The 15203-nt window shown below is 35.3% G+C and overlaps 1 protein-coding gene across 2 annotated transcripts; it reads right to left on the bottom strand.

Annotated features, from left to right (window-relative positions):
* Positions 1-19: 19 nt before the first annotated feature.
* LOC106166148 (acyl-coenzyme A synthetase ACSM3, mitochondrial) lies at positions 20-14111 on the bottom strand. 2 transcript variants are annotated; one of them, XM_087007276.1, is made up of 18 exons: positions 13929-14055; positions 13280-13342; positions 12301-12563; positions 11783-11871; positions 11394-11506; positions 10341-10459; positions 9856-9914; positions 9410-9464; positions 8742-8863; positions 8121-8277; positions 7600-7728; positions 6162-6236; positions 5556-5636; positions 4307-4408; positions 2161-2288; positions 1613-1712; positions 1085-1204; positions 20-919 (listed from the first exon to the last, which is right to left on the bottom strand). In XM_087007276.1, the coding sequence occupies exons 3-18, from the start codon at positions 12538-12540 to the stop codon at positions 830-832; spliced, it is 1779 nt and encodes a 592-aa protein (XP_086863402.1). In that variant the 5' UTR covers positions 12541-12563; positions 13280-13342; positions 13929-14055; the 3' UTR covers positions 20-829. The 2 variants fall into 2 exon arrangements, with proteins under 2 accessions (XP_086863402.1, XP_013400062.1); XM_013544608.3 differs by lacking the exon at positions 13280-13342 and having other exon boundaries at positions 13929-14111.
* Between the last annotated feature and the right edge of the window lie 1092 nt (positions 14112-15203).

Here is a 15203-nt window from a genome sequence, read left to right as displayed (position 1 = left end):
CAAACATTGAACATCAAAAGAAATTTATCAAATATATTTTGGCATGTGTCAGTTCCAACAACAACTTAAATAAGTGTACTTGTTTGTGCGATATAAAGCAACTCTGTGATCATTTGCTGCTGTGTTCGTTACCACATCACACGGGATCTCTAGAATGCTACACTAAGTATAATTAAGATGGGTTTGAAACGGTTTGCCATTCTTCAGGCATTTGTGACCATAGTTGTCTTGTGTCCTCCCTGTGCTCGGGTGCACTCTTGGCACCTTTGTGTCTATATTCTCTCACAAAAGGTTTGAGACTGCACACAAATGTTATTGCAGTTTCAAGTAAAATTAATACTCGATTTTGTACTCGGTGTAGCATTAATATGTTCTGTAAAAACTGCAGCTCACTTTACAAAACCAGTTCCTCATTTTTATAACTTTTTTTACATTATTATATAAAATTCTTCCAGCTGAGCTTTAAAAAATAGCATGTATTAATTTGTGTCCTGTGCTGGTTTATTAATCTGTATAAACCCAGTGGATGGAATGTTTGCTGCCATTCATACTGTTTTTCTGGCACAAAATCTGGTCATTTACCTGCATCTTACTAGAGTAGATTTTTTCTATAACTCTCCCTATTTATAGAAAGTTCTGATATTTTAATGATCGGACACATCTCCCTATTAACAGGAACTTTTGTTATTCTATCAGTATATATAAGAAAAAAGCTCAGCTGTCTGATGAATTGGGTTTGCTGAACACAAACATGCATCTCTTCCACTCCGTGGTTGCTTAAAATATTCATTGTATTTTTAGAACTTATTCAGTCATGAATTGATGGTGCTCATTTTTCTTTTGAATGTTCTTTTTCCCTTAGCTCCACTCTTCGGATTTTGCCACTCACAGTTTTAGGAAGCTGTTCCACAAACTCCACCTAAGAAAAAGTTTGTAACTGATGAATTGTCTAACTAGCCACCACCCATCCCAAAGAAATATATTGTTTTAAAAGAAGTTTACAATACGACATATTAAACATAAAGCCGATCTTTCTGGAAACAACAGTAAAATGCCAATTCAAAAAATATATATATAAACTCACCTTTCTGGGATATTTATAAGGAGCAGTTGACTTTTTCACATGTTCCTGTAATTCCTTGGTTAAGTTATCTTTGTCAATGGTTTTATATGCTTCACTGAGAACAATAAATGCTTTTACCACCTGAAAATATACCATGTCAAAATTTCATCCCTTGAACAATTCAAACCTGGCTGGCAACAACAATTAGTAGCAGACGTTAAGTAGCAGATTGGAAAAACGTATTTGAAATCCAAAACCATTTGTTGCTGTCAATTATTTCTTATTTTAAAAACAGAAAAACTTGAACACAGACCCAAAAGAGGGTGCGAGTAAAAAATACTAGCCTGATATTCCCCTTAATGCTGCATTATGTGGAATTCTCTCATTTAGATAATATGAAGTATTTCCATCTTGCTTGAAACTTATAATGTTTTGTCAAGTTTGAAAAACAAATTATCAGCCCCTTCATTTTCATTCACAAAGCATTTGCTTTTTATTTTTTTTGCTTGTACATGTTAGTAAGCAGAAAAATTCTACAATAAAGCATACCTCTCCTCTAGTTTCATCTGGGCTGCTGACCACGGCGGACTCCACCACAGCAGGGTGCTCTATAAGAGCACTTTCCACCTCAAATGGTCCAATACGGTAACTAAAAATTAAGAAGCACAATAAACAAAGAAGTCTAAGATTCCTTAAAGGTGGAGTAGTACTACCACAGCTGGGTGCTCTAAAAGAGCACTTATGACCTAAAATGGTCCGATTCGGTATCTGTAAATGAAGACGTTCAGTAAACCTATTGCTTCTTTGAAAAAAAAAAAGACACTGATCGCTTGAACTCATCAAATGAGTCCCAAGAAAATTTTTTTGGCCACTGATTATACACTATACTTAATAAATTAACATAATGTGAATTCCATTTTTAAGTTGAGGACAAATAAAGTTTAACTGAGATGTAACAGCCTTCTCGTATTTAATAGCAATGTGTTGTTCTTTCCAAATAAAAAACAAAATTTGACATCACATTGAACAGAGCACATTTAATATGTCAAAACTATGACTTAGTTGAAAGTGTCCAATACACCTTTAACTGTGCTTACCCAGCTGATATGATGACATCATCTGACCTTCCAACAAACCACAGGTACCCCTCCTCATCACAGTAAGCTCTGTCCCCAGTCAAGTAATAGTCTCTATGAAAACTTGCACTGGTGCGCTCCTCGTCATCCTTCATGAAAAATATGGAATTGAAAAATATCTGACATCTGGTTCTCAGACAGCTCACAGCACATCCATATTTGAGAGCAGAGAGCAAGTTCCATCAAACTGTTTTATATTACAGTGAAATATTGCTTTTTATCATGTAATAATTAGTATAGAACAAAAAAGGAAAATGTTACAAGCACTGCTAAATGTAAAGAAATGTCAGTTTATGTCAAGGAAAAGTAGCAGCTGTTTCAGGTGCTTTATTTTCTAAAATTGTGCCTCACAATTTAAAATTTTTTTCTTGGTATGGTCAGGACTCAGAACTCTATGTATCCCCACTGTATAAACATTTGTTCTAAAATTGATGAAAGTGTAACTGCTAGTTTTCTCCTATAATTGTATGGCGCAATCTGTGACATGGACTTGTGACATGGGATTAACAAAAAGACAACCTCACTCACATACTTTCATTTATTTCTTCATGATAGTAGCAATAAATACAGAACATAATTGGCAGTGCTTCATAATGCTACTAGGAATTTCCACAATCCAAGTATACTTAAATTCTGTTCATATAAATCAAGCAAAGTGGCAAGTATCTATAAGACTCCGTTCACATGGAAAGTCTATTTTCTAAAAATCTATTTTCTATTGGCGGTATCTTGTAATCACGGTCCCTGTGCCCTGTATATCCCAAGAATTAATTACAGCTTTGGAAGTAACTGGCTCGCACCGTCAGTAATTACGCCGCAGGATATTCAGGGCACAGGGACCGTGATTACAATATACCGTGAATAGAAAATAGATTTTTAGAAAATAGACTTGTCATGTTAACGGGGCCTAAGAGAAGGGAGCCTAATGTTTGTTTTAACAAATGTGCCTAAATTTGAATTATTACTGTAATCTGTCCATGTGGTTTAAATACAACTCTTAAATCTATTTTTTGCTGCCAAAAAAAAAAAAAAAAAAAAAAACACTTGGTATACTGTAAACTGAAGCTCCCTGAAGAGAAATAATGAAATCTAAGAATGTAATCTTGATACAAGCTGGTTACAGTCTTCTGCTAGGGAACCTTACCTCCAACCCTCAACTGAGGAAATTTATGTGCAATTTATTGTAACATGGAGATTATCCAAGATGAATAACATATGTCACTGGTATTCAATTTCATATATACCACGGGAGGTTCACTACTTATTGCTGTATATTTTGATAGATCACTCTGTAAATGACAGTCTCTGTGTACAACATTCATACTGGTATAATTTTATAATTTATATAAGCACATATATGTCCCAAAGTCATAATTCTTTGTCTGCATATCCTACAAAGCTACTTATTTTCCCCAATTTTCAGACCTTTTTTCATTTAGAAAATGATATAACAGAAAATAAAAGCACCCGATGTTGATATTTTTTCTGAAATATACAAGAAGACATGGAAGTCTAAACTTTACCAGAAATATTAAGCGCTAAATTACTTTATTAACTAAACAACAATGCTGACAAATATACAGACAACAAACAGCAAAAACATTTAAAAAATGTATACAAAAAATAAATAAAACTTATCATCAGAAATCTGCATTTTTACCAAACACATCTAATAAAATTTTAAGTAAAGCAAAAATATAGTAAATATAGTGTCTGTGTATAAAAATGGTATACACGTTTGTATTACACTGAATCACTGAAGTGCAAGAGCATGTTAATTGATTAATGTGAGTATGATTAAATTTATTTTCCAATAAAATTTGATTAGACAACTTCATGAACATTCACCCCACCAACCCCCTCCTTGATAATCAGATCATCTGTTAACCATGTGTAATTGATTAATCTCTGTTGGAAGAGTACAGAAACAAAAAAATAATAATATTTTAGAAAGAAGAGCTCTTTACTTCACTTTTCTGAATTAATGTAAAAATTATAATTAAGTACATTTAGTCTCCATCTTTCACGATAAGATCATCTACAGCTGTGTTAAGGGATTCAGCTCAGGTAGAGCATTTTTATTTTATCAGGAATAATTTTCACTCACCAGATACCCAGTGAAGAGGCCAACAGGCCTGTCAGGCTTGTATTTCACAGCAATGTTTCCCTCCTGGCCTGGTTCCAACTCGTTCCCTTCCTGATCAATTACCTGGCATATAAATAATAGAATAAAATGCAGTTTTAGGGAGCATTCACAATCAGTTGATCCATACATTAACTAGTCTGTGGATGAAATATGGCATGAACTTGAAAGCAAGCCTCATTATCCCCTAACAATAATGGAATGGATTACCAGCCTCCCATGTGTGCCTTCTCAACAGGGCCAGAGAAATTTAATATTGGCACATGTTTTTAAGTGGGTTGCACGTACCATACTTGATCCATGGACTAGTTAGTCTGCTGATCAACTAGTTGTAAATGCTCCCTTATACATCAAGCATAATGTTAAAGGGATAATAACTCTTCGTATGAGATCTATATTTCACAACAAAAACATTGTGAATAACTCATAGAAATATAATATATTCTGTTTTACCACAAAAACAGCAGTTATAGCTATTATTCTGATATCTGAGCTTGTCTTCAGACCACGTGACCTCCATTGATGGCTATACTCTGTTAAAATCTCTTAAGAGATTTTAACAAAAAAACAAACTTTTTAGAAAAAAAACCAGGGACTAACTTTGAATGTAAAAATGGATTCATTAACCATTGGTAAGTATGGGAAAATTGTTGTTTACTCCAGGAAAATTCATTTTTTGGCCGAAACGAAGAGTTATTATCCCTTTAATCATCAAAGGAGAGAAGACTGTATTCAAACTTGTGGTTAATTACACAAAAATTCCTAACAGCTGATTTACTCTAATATTTTATTTTAATAAACTATATTATCTTCAGGATCTCACAGAGCATACCTTCTGACTTGCAGTCAACTCACTTTTCTAACTTTTGATACCATCCCTTTATTATTGACAAAATTATTTTAGGAAAACATAATTTACAAGACTTTTTGTGTGAAAAAGTGGTCCTTTTTACCTCCTCAGTTGATCCAGCTTTGCCTTATATAGAGAGGTGCTCTAGTACATTCCCTACTGTACATTTGTTCTTGAGCAATAATCCACGATAACATAATTATAATAAAAACCTGATCAACTCCTTCTGAATGCACTCATTAGAACTGCTTTAATTGGTCCAGGTCTTACAGTCACACTATTTAATTAAATTCTGGGCTAAATCATTGAATCCCCCCCTCCCTTCATCCCCATCCAAAAAAAAAGTTTCTCTCCTCCACTGACCTGGATGTCATAACCAGGGGCTGGTTTTCCCATAGATCCCGGTTTGTTCTGTAGACATCTAAAACTTCCACACAGCAGCACCTGCAACATACAGTTGTGTATTAATTCAACACACACACATACACAATACTAAAGAGATTATCATATAAGTTTAAGAAGCTTATCATATGAGTAGAAAAAAGCAGAAAAAATATATACACGAAAAAGGTTGTATTGACTCTCACACCCCTGTACTACTAAACATGCTATATACAAGTTTTTACATGTACTAAGGGCTAGATCTGGACAAAACTAAAGAATTAATCAAATCAAAAGTAATATGGATGAAGATAAAATATTCTTGAGCAAAGGCAATTAATATAAGTGACTGGAAAAATTTCACATTATTACCCTGGCAGTATATCTCTTTGCTTCAGACATGAAAATTGAATACAATACAATTAACAGCAGGAGTTGGAATTTGTGCAGGAATGGCTAATTGCCACAACCTAACAAAAGGAAGTCGCTACTTACTGTATGCTTTACATCAAGTAGCCAAAATTATTTTTTTTCAGCCAAGAGTGAAAGTATGTCACATTTTCAAGTCCAACATGTACGTATACTCACTGTTTCAGTTTGTCCATAACCTTCTCTGATTGTATGTTTAGTATGCTCCTCCCACACCTCTGTCACCTCTGGATTCTAAAAATAAATCAGAGTTAAAGGGATAACAACTGTTTGTAAGGGCGCATTCCCATAGATTTTAGATCGATCTATTCCCGTGGGGAGTCTCACTAGATTACTGTCAGATAATCCGGCTTAAATGTCCATCCGGCCTACTACAAGCTGTAAGGGGGTAATTAACTTCCGTGCGCGGTCGGCTGACTGCAATTTAGCGTGAACCCCCAGGGAGTTAGGTCGATCTAGTAAGATCCATCTAAATCTCTGGAAATGCCCTCTAAGTTATCCATATTTCACAATAAATGCATTGTAAACAGCATACAGAAATATAATAAATTCCATTTTTCCACTAAAACAGTGTTAAATGCAATTATTCTGGAATTTGTGCTTGTCATCATATCACGTGACCTCCACAGATGGCTATACTCTGTAAAAATCTTTTAAGAGAATATTACAAAAAACCAAACTTTTTAGAAAAAAACAGGGACTCTTTTGAATGAGGGAATGGATTCATTAACCAATGGTAAGTATGGGAAAATTGTCCTTTACCCCTGGATAATTCATTTTTGGCCAAAATGAACAGTTGTTATCCCTTTAATCCATTTGCAAATGGTTGGCACAGGTCAAGAAACCCCCCTCCCCCACCCCCTCTCACTCCCTCCTCCTCCCTCCACCCTCTACCAAAAATATCTCCACCTTGGGAAGCCAACTTACAGCATAGAATACACTAACTTTTGTTTTGAAGGAGCTTTATGTTTACATACAAAAAGCAGAAGTTGTGCTTGCCCTATTTTTCAAATCACCATGCATACACCACACTTAAAAGTCAATATATAAGATATGACCAGCTAAAACATATACTAAACAATCAAAACATAGCCATTTTTGCCTGAATGTTCTCACCCTCATTAACTAGGCAATAAACTTATCGTTCCACTGATGAATGGATTTGAATGGTGATTATTGTGTAATATGTGAAGATGAAAAGTTAAATGTTGACTAAGGTAAACACTCTGATGTGTGGAGCATGTGAAAAGTTTTATGTTGAAGATGTAAAATGCAATGAGTATGTTCAATATGACACTGCTAAAGTCTTATTCCTCATGATTAATTTGTACCATGTGTGTTACGTATGACATGTCTTAACTAATGCTTCTTGTTTTGTACGTATGTATGTGCAGGGGCTGATCCAGAGATATTTTCTGACAGTCTTCCAAATTATCTTTGTTGATCCATCTTCCATCTGACCGACAGAAGGAATAAATACCCATCAATGTAAACTTAAAAATCTTACCGTCTTCCGGAAGACCCAGAAGACTGCCTAAATCTGCCCCTGCAATGTCTCTGATTGTGTTTAGTTTGTCAAGTGCCCACAGTGTCATACCAGTGGTTCCCCAGCACTAAGGCAATGTCTCAGTGCCTTGAATTCTCGGTCTTTCAAGTCTTGCTGGGCAAACATACGATATGCTGTGGGTGCTGTACAAAATGTTGATATGGGATACTGCTCCAACATCTGTAAAGAATTGAAATGGAGGCACGATTACTACTGAAGCTATAAAGCATGGGATTTAAAGCAAGAAAGCCATCTGAAAGCACAAACAGTAACTTTTGTAGTAGTTTGTAGTAGTTTAATAATCCTTAGAGAAAGAGTTTTTAGAGATAAAGATATGAAAACAATCCTGGATTCTTAAAAGATATTTTTAAATAAATAATTATATTTTAAGATTGAGTCTTATTTCATGTTCATTCCCTGATTCCTTCAGAAATATATCTACAATGTATATTTATTTTTAAAAAAACATACATAAAAAAAAAAACAAAGCCCAACACAAAGTTTTTAGATATCAGTAACATTCCAACTTGGTCTTTGACATTATTTCTACTCAAGAGCAAGTGAAAACTTACCCGCAGTGTTTGTTCTGCATCAAAACTAGGACTGTGGTGTGCAAAAATGCAAGCACCTTGTATCCAGGGGGCGAAGAGGCTGCTCCAGGCAGACTTGGCCCACCCAGTATCTGACATGTTCCAGTGAATATCCTCTGGAGTCAGGTCCAGCCAGTATCTACAAAAATTTCAAATAATAATAATTTGAAAACTTAAAGCAATTCTGTAATATTTTTCAAAATGATGTGTAAATGTTTAGAAGATTATGTTCTGCTTAATATAATTAGCAATGTACATTAAATATAAACTTTATGATAAACTTCAAAGCAAAATATTTTATATACTCAAAACTGTTGCATAAATGAAGTATGTTCCACTAAATTTTTCACATCTTAATATAGAAAAGCAATTTAAATATTCTGTTTCATAAAATAATTGACTGTTTTCTAAATTCATTATCAACAGAACCAGGTGTATAGCCAGCAACCAAGAAGAAAAATAGATGCTGACAATAACCTACACCTCATCAACTAATTTTTACTCAGTCAAAAATTATAAGAAAAAAATAGTACTTAAAATGCTCATTCTACACTTTTATTAGTAAATGCTCATTCTCATTAAAAAAATCTGATACATGCTTACTTTCCAGTGATAACATGTGCCATCCCGTAGCTGGCGTGAGTGTGTTCCACCATTTTGGGTAGACCAGTAGTGCCACTGGTGAAGAACAGAGTCATGGGGTCGGAACTCAAACTATCTATACACTGAGGTGAAAACAAGAGACAACACATTCAAAGCAATTAAAAAGCAACTGGCTGCTAATAAAACATAGGGTACTCTGTAGGAGCAAGAAAAATGCATGATTTAAAAGTAAGATTGCCACAACATTATTCTATGGATTCATTATTTTTAAATAAATTAAAAATCAAAGTTACTCAGGTGTGGTTCATTTGGTTCTAAGTAATATTCTAGATAAAAAAAGTTGAAGCAAAGGAACAAATCATTAATCTCCTTCTGATAAAATATTTTCAAAATTGCATCTACAAGCTGGTTTACTTGTGGACATGGTGCAAAGCAAACCCACAGATGAAATATAAAAGGAAAGGACTAAACATAAAAGCCATCACATGAACCAAATATGAGGCAAGCCACTGTCTGATCTGGATCATTACCCTAAACCAGGCTTTATATAGGAAAAACCCGAATCTGAAAAAATACCCGATGAAGCAATTTTCCTATGGTAACAAAATGAACATGCTAAACATCACATTAAGCAGCAAGTGAGAGAAGAACACACATTCAACACCCACCTTATGTTCAGTGCTGCCCCCTTCCATCAAATGACTAAGACCAAACCAGCCTGGCCTGCAAAGATGCACAGAAATTACAGGGCAGTACCAGAGCATTTTTTATTAAATATTCTCTATTTTTTTTCAAAGGTATTTTAACTCCTTGCAAAATCATAAAGCTACCACTGTGCAAAAACTGCAATTTTGAACCAGTTTAAAAAAAGGCAAGGAATTCCTCTAAAATCTAATGTGGTTAAGTCTAGTGAACATATGTGATCTTGAAAACTTATAAATTACTTTTGTGTTTGAAAATCATATGAATGGAAAAAAACTATAAAATTATTTAGGAAAATAATTTATATTTGCTTATTCTAAAATCCACAGGGCTTTACTGTAGTTTATTTTTATTCCTTACTTAAAGTATTTCCCCCTATATCCATCATGGGCACATTTCATTAAAAATATACCTTATTTTTTCTGCACCAACTACAACCTTAGTCTTCAGTGTGGGGCAATCTCTAGCAATCTGAAAGTTAGATACAGAAATCTCAAGTTATGAAGAGGTATATAAAAAGGAAAAGGTTTATTTTCTGTTCATATGCAAGACCTCACAAGACCTCTTCAGCGATATTACCAGAGAAAGAGATGACATACTGACATGAAAAACTGATGCAGAGAAATTTATTACTCTACCATTACAATTACTGGTTTCAAAAAATGATTCACTGTCTTGAGACAGGTACATAAAATAGGGAATGATGGTTTCTATAAAAAGTATTATGAAACTTTCTTCTTCGATCTACTTTTCATTAAATATTCTACCATTTGCATACAAATACACTTTGTTTTCAGATAACATTCTAATGTGAATCACATGATAAACAATGAATAAATCTACTCAATACAGAAGCACTGGTTTTATAGAACCCCTCAAAAATACACATGGTCCCACCTTCTGCACCTCCGTTGCACCTGCCTCATCAGTGATGATACACTTGGCGCCAGAGGCCTGGATCCTCTGCATGATGTCTTTAGGGGTCAGCAACACTGTGCCTGGACACAGAACTAGCCCTGGAACAACAGGATTACATTCTTAAAGAACTTTTTGAAGTTTCAAACAGTATCATATTCTATTGTAATCCATAACATTGTTTTTAAAAACTCAGTGGTTTGTCTACTTAGCTACCTTGAATTTCCATGTTTCAATGAACTTGCTGTTAGCGCAGCGATACTTCATAAGAATAAATATATTATAAAACTGTCTCAGATTGGATGGGTCTACTGAGGCTAGCTCTCAACAGAAGCATACTCTGAAGTTTAATCACAATATCAACTTTGTATAGTATTAATTCATACTGATTTACGCCTTCTGTTGACCGTTACACATTCCACCATGATGGTACCCAGTGTAGTCAGAGATCCAGTCTTGGACTACAAGTTCCCTAGGGCTGATTCCCAATGAAACTATCATTCTACATAGATCAATCCAACTCCTCAGGGACTCTCACTGAAATATTTATCTGATAATCTGATCGCATTCAACGAGAGTCCCCATGAAGTTGGATCGATCTACGTAGAACAACAGTTTTATAGGGAATGAGACCCTACTAAGTCACCAATCACTTTCACAACTGAGGTAAGTAGTGTGACATTAGTTTGACTTGTGACTTAATAATTATCAGAAAACCTGCTGAAATGTATGTACATCCAACAACTTGACAGGGGCGTCTTGATAGCCTGAGGGTTCATTGGTCCGAATAATCATAGCATTTTCATCAGTTTTTTAATATTCATTGGTGTAAAGGTTCTATAGTGAGCATTCAGGCCAACGAACATTTGGACTATTGAACCTTCAGACTATTGCTACGGCCCCAACTTGACAGGTGACATATCCTCTCTCTCTCTCAGTTCTATACATACCTCTACCTATTGAACCTTCAGACTATTGCTACGGCCCCAACTTGACAGGTGACATATCCTCTCTCTCTCTCAGTTCTATACATACCTATCCTCATACAAGCCAGGTTGATGACCCACCATTCTGGTAGCCGTGGTAAGATAACTATCACTCTATCCCCCGCTTTCAACTGACATTTCACAGACATGCCATTAGCCAACCTGATGGGGAATACATTATTTGAATGAATAAATATATAAATAAATCTACAGAATCTCTGTGAAATAAGCACCCCCCCCCCCCCCCCCCAATCCATCCAACCAGTACCCTTAGAATAAAAATTCTCTGAAAGGTAAAAGCAATGAAGTTCACAATAATGATGTGAATGATTTGGCATTCATCATGACTTAATGTATTATGAATGAATGCAATCTTTAAAAACAAAGAACTTTTCCTGAACAAGATTTCTATGCATACCTCTTGGCATCCGTACATACCTCTTGGACAGTATTTCCATGTGTTTAAATGTCCACTTGAACTCCTGTCCATAGTCATCCACCCACCATAGGGCAGTCCTGGCGCTGTGCTGAAGAACAATCAGAGAAAAAGAGGATATATATTACTCTTTAATGATGAAATGCATTTATCAGTATATAACAAACCACAAGGCTTTTTGACCGATTGTTCAATGAATTAATCCAAATGAATGTATATATATATAGTAATTTTCTAGAAAAAATTACAAATGAAATAGTGTAAATATATAGTTACTAAATATCTAAAATAAAATTAATCAAAATGACCCCAGCAACATCTATAAACTAAAAAAAAATGTAACACAATTTATATTCATCTTTTCTGGGAGAAAACCTTCTTATAATATTTACAAGTAAACAAGAGAGCAATTCAGCAACAAATCAGCTGCAAATTTTTTTTTTTTTTTTTTTGCTATGGGTACATGAAGGTTTAGAGCATGCACATTATATGGCTTTAAGTAAAACAACCCATAACTAACCTGTGCTTTACTAGACCACTGGTCAAGTACATCTCGAGCAAAATTATATTTTTCAGGAACAATCAGTTGAAACTTCTGTCTTCCCTCTTCATAATTATTGAATCCTGTTGCTGAAGGTGCAGGACCAGAAATGGCTGACTGCTGCAGCAGACAAGGTGCTGTGCTAAATTGCCATCGAGTCTTGTACTGCTGTCTTTCACTCTTCAGAACTGCCTTGATCTGTCCAACTGATCTTTTCATACTCCCTGCAGCAGCTGACCAAGCTTAGAAATTACACAAAATGCTAACATGTTATTATTAAATATGGTGATAATTTAAATTTATTATGTTACCTAAAACTATGGAAGTCTACTTTTCAAGATGGATTTTTCAGTGTTTATCTTAAATGTCCTATAAGCAAACCTGTTGAACATCCATGATTTTAACATAATAATACTTGACAAAATAAAACACTAAAATTCCGATAACCCATGCCTTTCAGACCTATGCCCCCTCATAAAATAGCTTATAATAAAACAATATAACCATCATAAAAATTTACATTTCTTAGACCCCATTCCCATAGATATTTAGATCAATCTATCCCCCTGGGGAGTCTTACTAGATTGGTTTCAGCTTAACAGGCTTAAATGTCTATCCCGCCTACTAAAAGCTGTAAGGGGGTAATTAACTGTGGTGTGCACTCAACTGACAGCAATTTAGCGTGAACCCCCAGGGAGTTAGGTCGATCCAGATGGATCGATCTAAATCTCTGGGAATGCAGTCTTAGTGCCTTAATTTGTCTTAAAATCTAAGGCATTTTAATATGAAACATCTATATATATTTATACCCCTATGGCCCAAATCATAAATAATTTACATAAAATAAGGAGACATGCATTTAATTCAAATATATGGAGAACTCAAATAAATATAGGGACCAAGCACTTAAAAAGCATCTGTAGTCTTGCTAACTTTGGGAAGAAATCCTGTCAGTTACCATCAGTTACTGGTTAATAGAGTCTTCCCAGTGTGCCCTATATGTCTCAATGCTGTCTACTTCCTACAAATAGTAAACATTGTGTTGGGTGTACAATTAAGTCTATAAAATGTATATGGACACGATATACGTGTATGAAACAATGAAATGGTTCATGGTTTTATTCTGGCAACACATGCAACAACTGCTTCTTTAAAGAATTGCAACCAAAACCCACATGTTTCTCTCTATTTCTGATTTCCAATCACACCAAAGTAAAAACACGGGCCAGGGCCAGGGCCAGGATAGCAGAGAATGTCAGGAAACTGTCGACACACGGGTGCATGTGTATGATTGACTGTCATACCCATTATGCTTATTGCAGTAACCTGGATAATCGTAGTAATTAATTAATGTCCACCTGTGCAACAGCAGCGTATGACCATTAAGGTGATTGGACAACATATAATATTTGGACGAACGACCAGCACAATATATTATATATGTCTTTAATATGTAGGCTTAGGGTAGGGCGGGTCATCACTCAGCGTCAACTTCAGGTGGTAATTCAGTCGGATCAAATGTAATCAGGATGTAATGCAGGTTCAACAATTCAATCTTACGCAAAAAAAAAGTGCTTTCCCGATGATACTTCATACGGTTCATATACCTCTACACAGCTATGGACCATCCAGCAACCATCAAACCATGTCCCAACCCGTTGTACGTCCCCTGTACTAGTAATTGTTGTTGTCGACCCAATCCGTTCACTTGACCTAATTAACTAGCTGCATGTGCTACAGGTTGACCCATTTACGTTGTGTCGTTCTCATACAGTGTACTCGAACTTTATTTTTTTGTCTGATCCTAAGAGCAGCATCTCTGTAAGACAAAGGTGGTAAATAACTGGGACGAAATCCTCCATGCACCTTTAAGGCTTTTACATGTTTCATGTTAAACAAAACCTTCAATAACCTCCGTTTTTATGTACAGACACTGCTAGATGTGTCTGTAGATTTAGCCGCCACCAGTGTCTGACGTCGTCGGCGTCGCCGTGCACTTCCAGCTTTCAGTGTTATACAAATAAAATGAAAAACGGTTTACCTTTTGTCTTCAAACTTACAGAACAGATGAATATTCATAAAATCAGGTTAAGTTCGAAAATCAGCCTAGTTGGTCCATTTTACAAAAGTCATGCTGTTTTTTTTTTTTTTTTTTTTTTTTTTTTTTCAGCATATTTTATCCACCGTTAGACCTATAAGCCTACATATAACATGAAAACCGTTTTACCTTTTGTCTTACCGAACTGATGCAAATTCATTAAATACAGGTCAGGTTCGAAAATCAGCCGCTTTTATCAGCTTATTTTGCCCAACATTATGCAAATAAAATGAAACCCCGAACAAGAATGATGGACCTACAACTCAAATTGGCAAATCAGCTTGATTGGTTTATTTTTCTTTCTTTCTTGTCTGTTTCTTGTTTTAATTATTTGTTTGTTTGTTGGCTTGTTTGTCTGTTTTTAAATAGGCCCGCATTTAGTCGTGGCTTAGATGACCGACATGTAGGCCCTAAATATCAACATCGTACGACACATGCCTATACCTTGTTCGTTTGTATAGGCTAATTTATAATCATTATCCCATAAAATGTGCAATGTGCGCGTACCTCTAGATCTAGCACATAGGACATGCGTTAACACTCCTATTTCCGATTACTGATATGTTCCGGCTTTGCTTACTCTGAATCCAATGAGCTAGGATACACCAAACAATATATGGTGGGTCCTGAACCCCCATTTGACTGCTGGACATCAATTATTTCTAATTCGAATCACGTACGGACTATAGGCCTATAATAAGCTCGAAGTGCGTGCGTGAAAATAGATGTCCAGGAAGCCGGATGTGAAAACAGATGTTTGAAAAAGAATCACATATTCAGATAT

This window comes from Lingula anatina, chromosome 2, assembly GCF_051362555.1.
Source record: "Lingula anatina isolate TDL-2025a chromosome 2, LinAna3.0, whole genome shotgun sequence".
Classification (NCBI taxonomy): Eukaryota; Metazoa; Brachiopoda; class Lingulata; order Lingulida; family Lingulidae; genus Lingula; species Lingula anatina.
This window is presented reverse-complemented; position numbering and strand designations above follow the sequence as displayed.

Bases quoted from the DNA above. Each gene is read 5' to 3' on its own strand.
- LOC106166148 (XM_013544608.3), bottom strand. From the start codon at position 12,540: ATGAAAAGATCAGTTGGACAGATCAAGGCAGTTCTGAAGAGTGAAAGA. The intron at 9,915-10,340 runs GTGGGACCATGT...TCTAACTTTCAG, and splicing joins GTGCAACGGAGGTGCAGAAG to ATTGCTAGAGATTGCCCCAC. The intron at 1,713-2,160 runs GTAAGCACAGTT...CTTAATTTTTAG, and splicing joins GATGTCATCATATCAGCTGG to TTACCGTATTGGACCATTTG.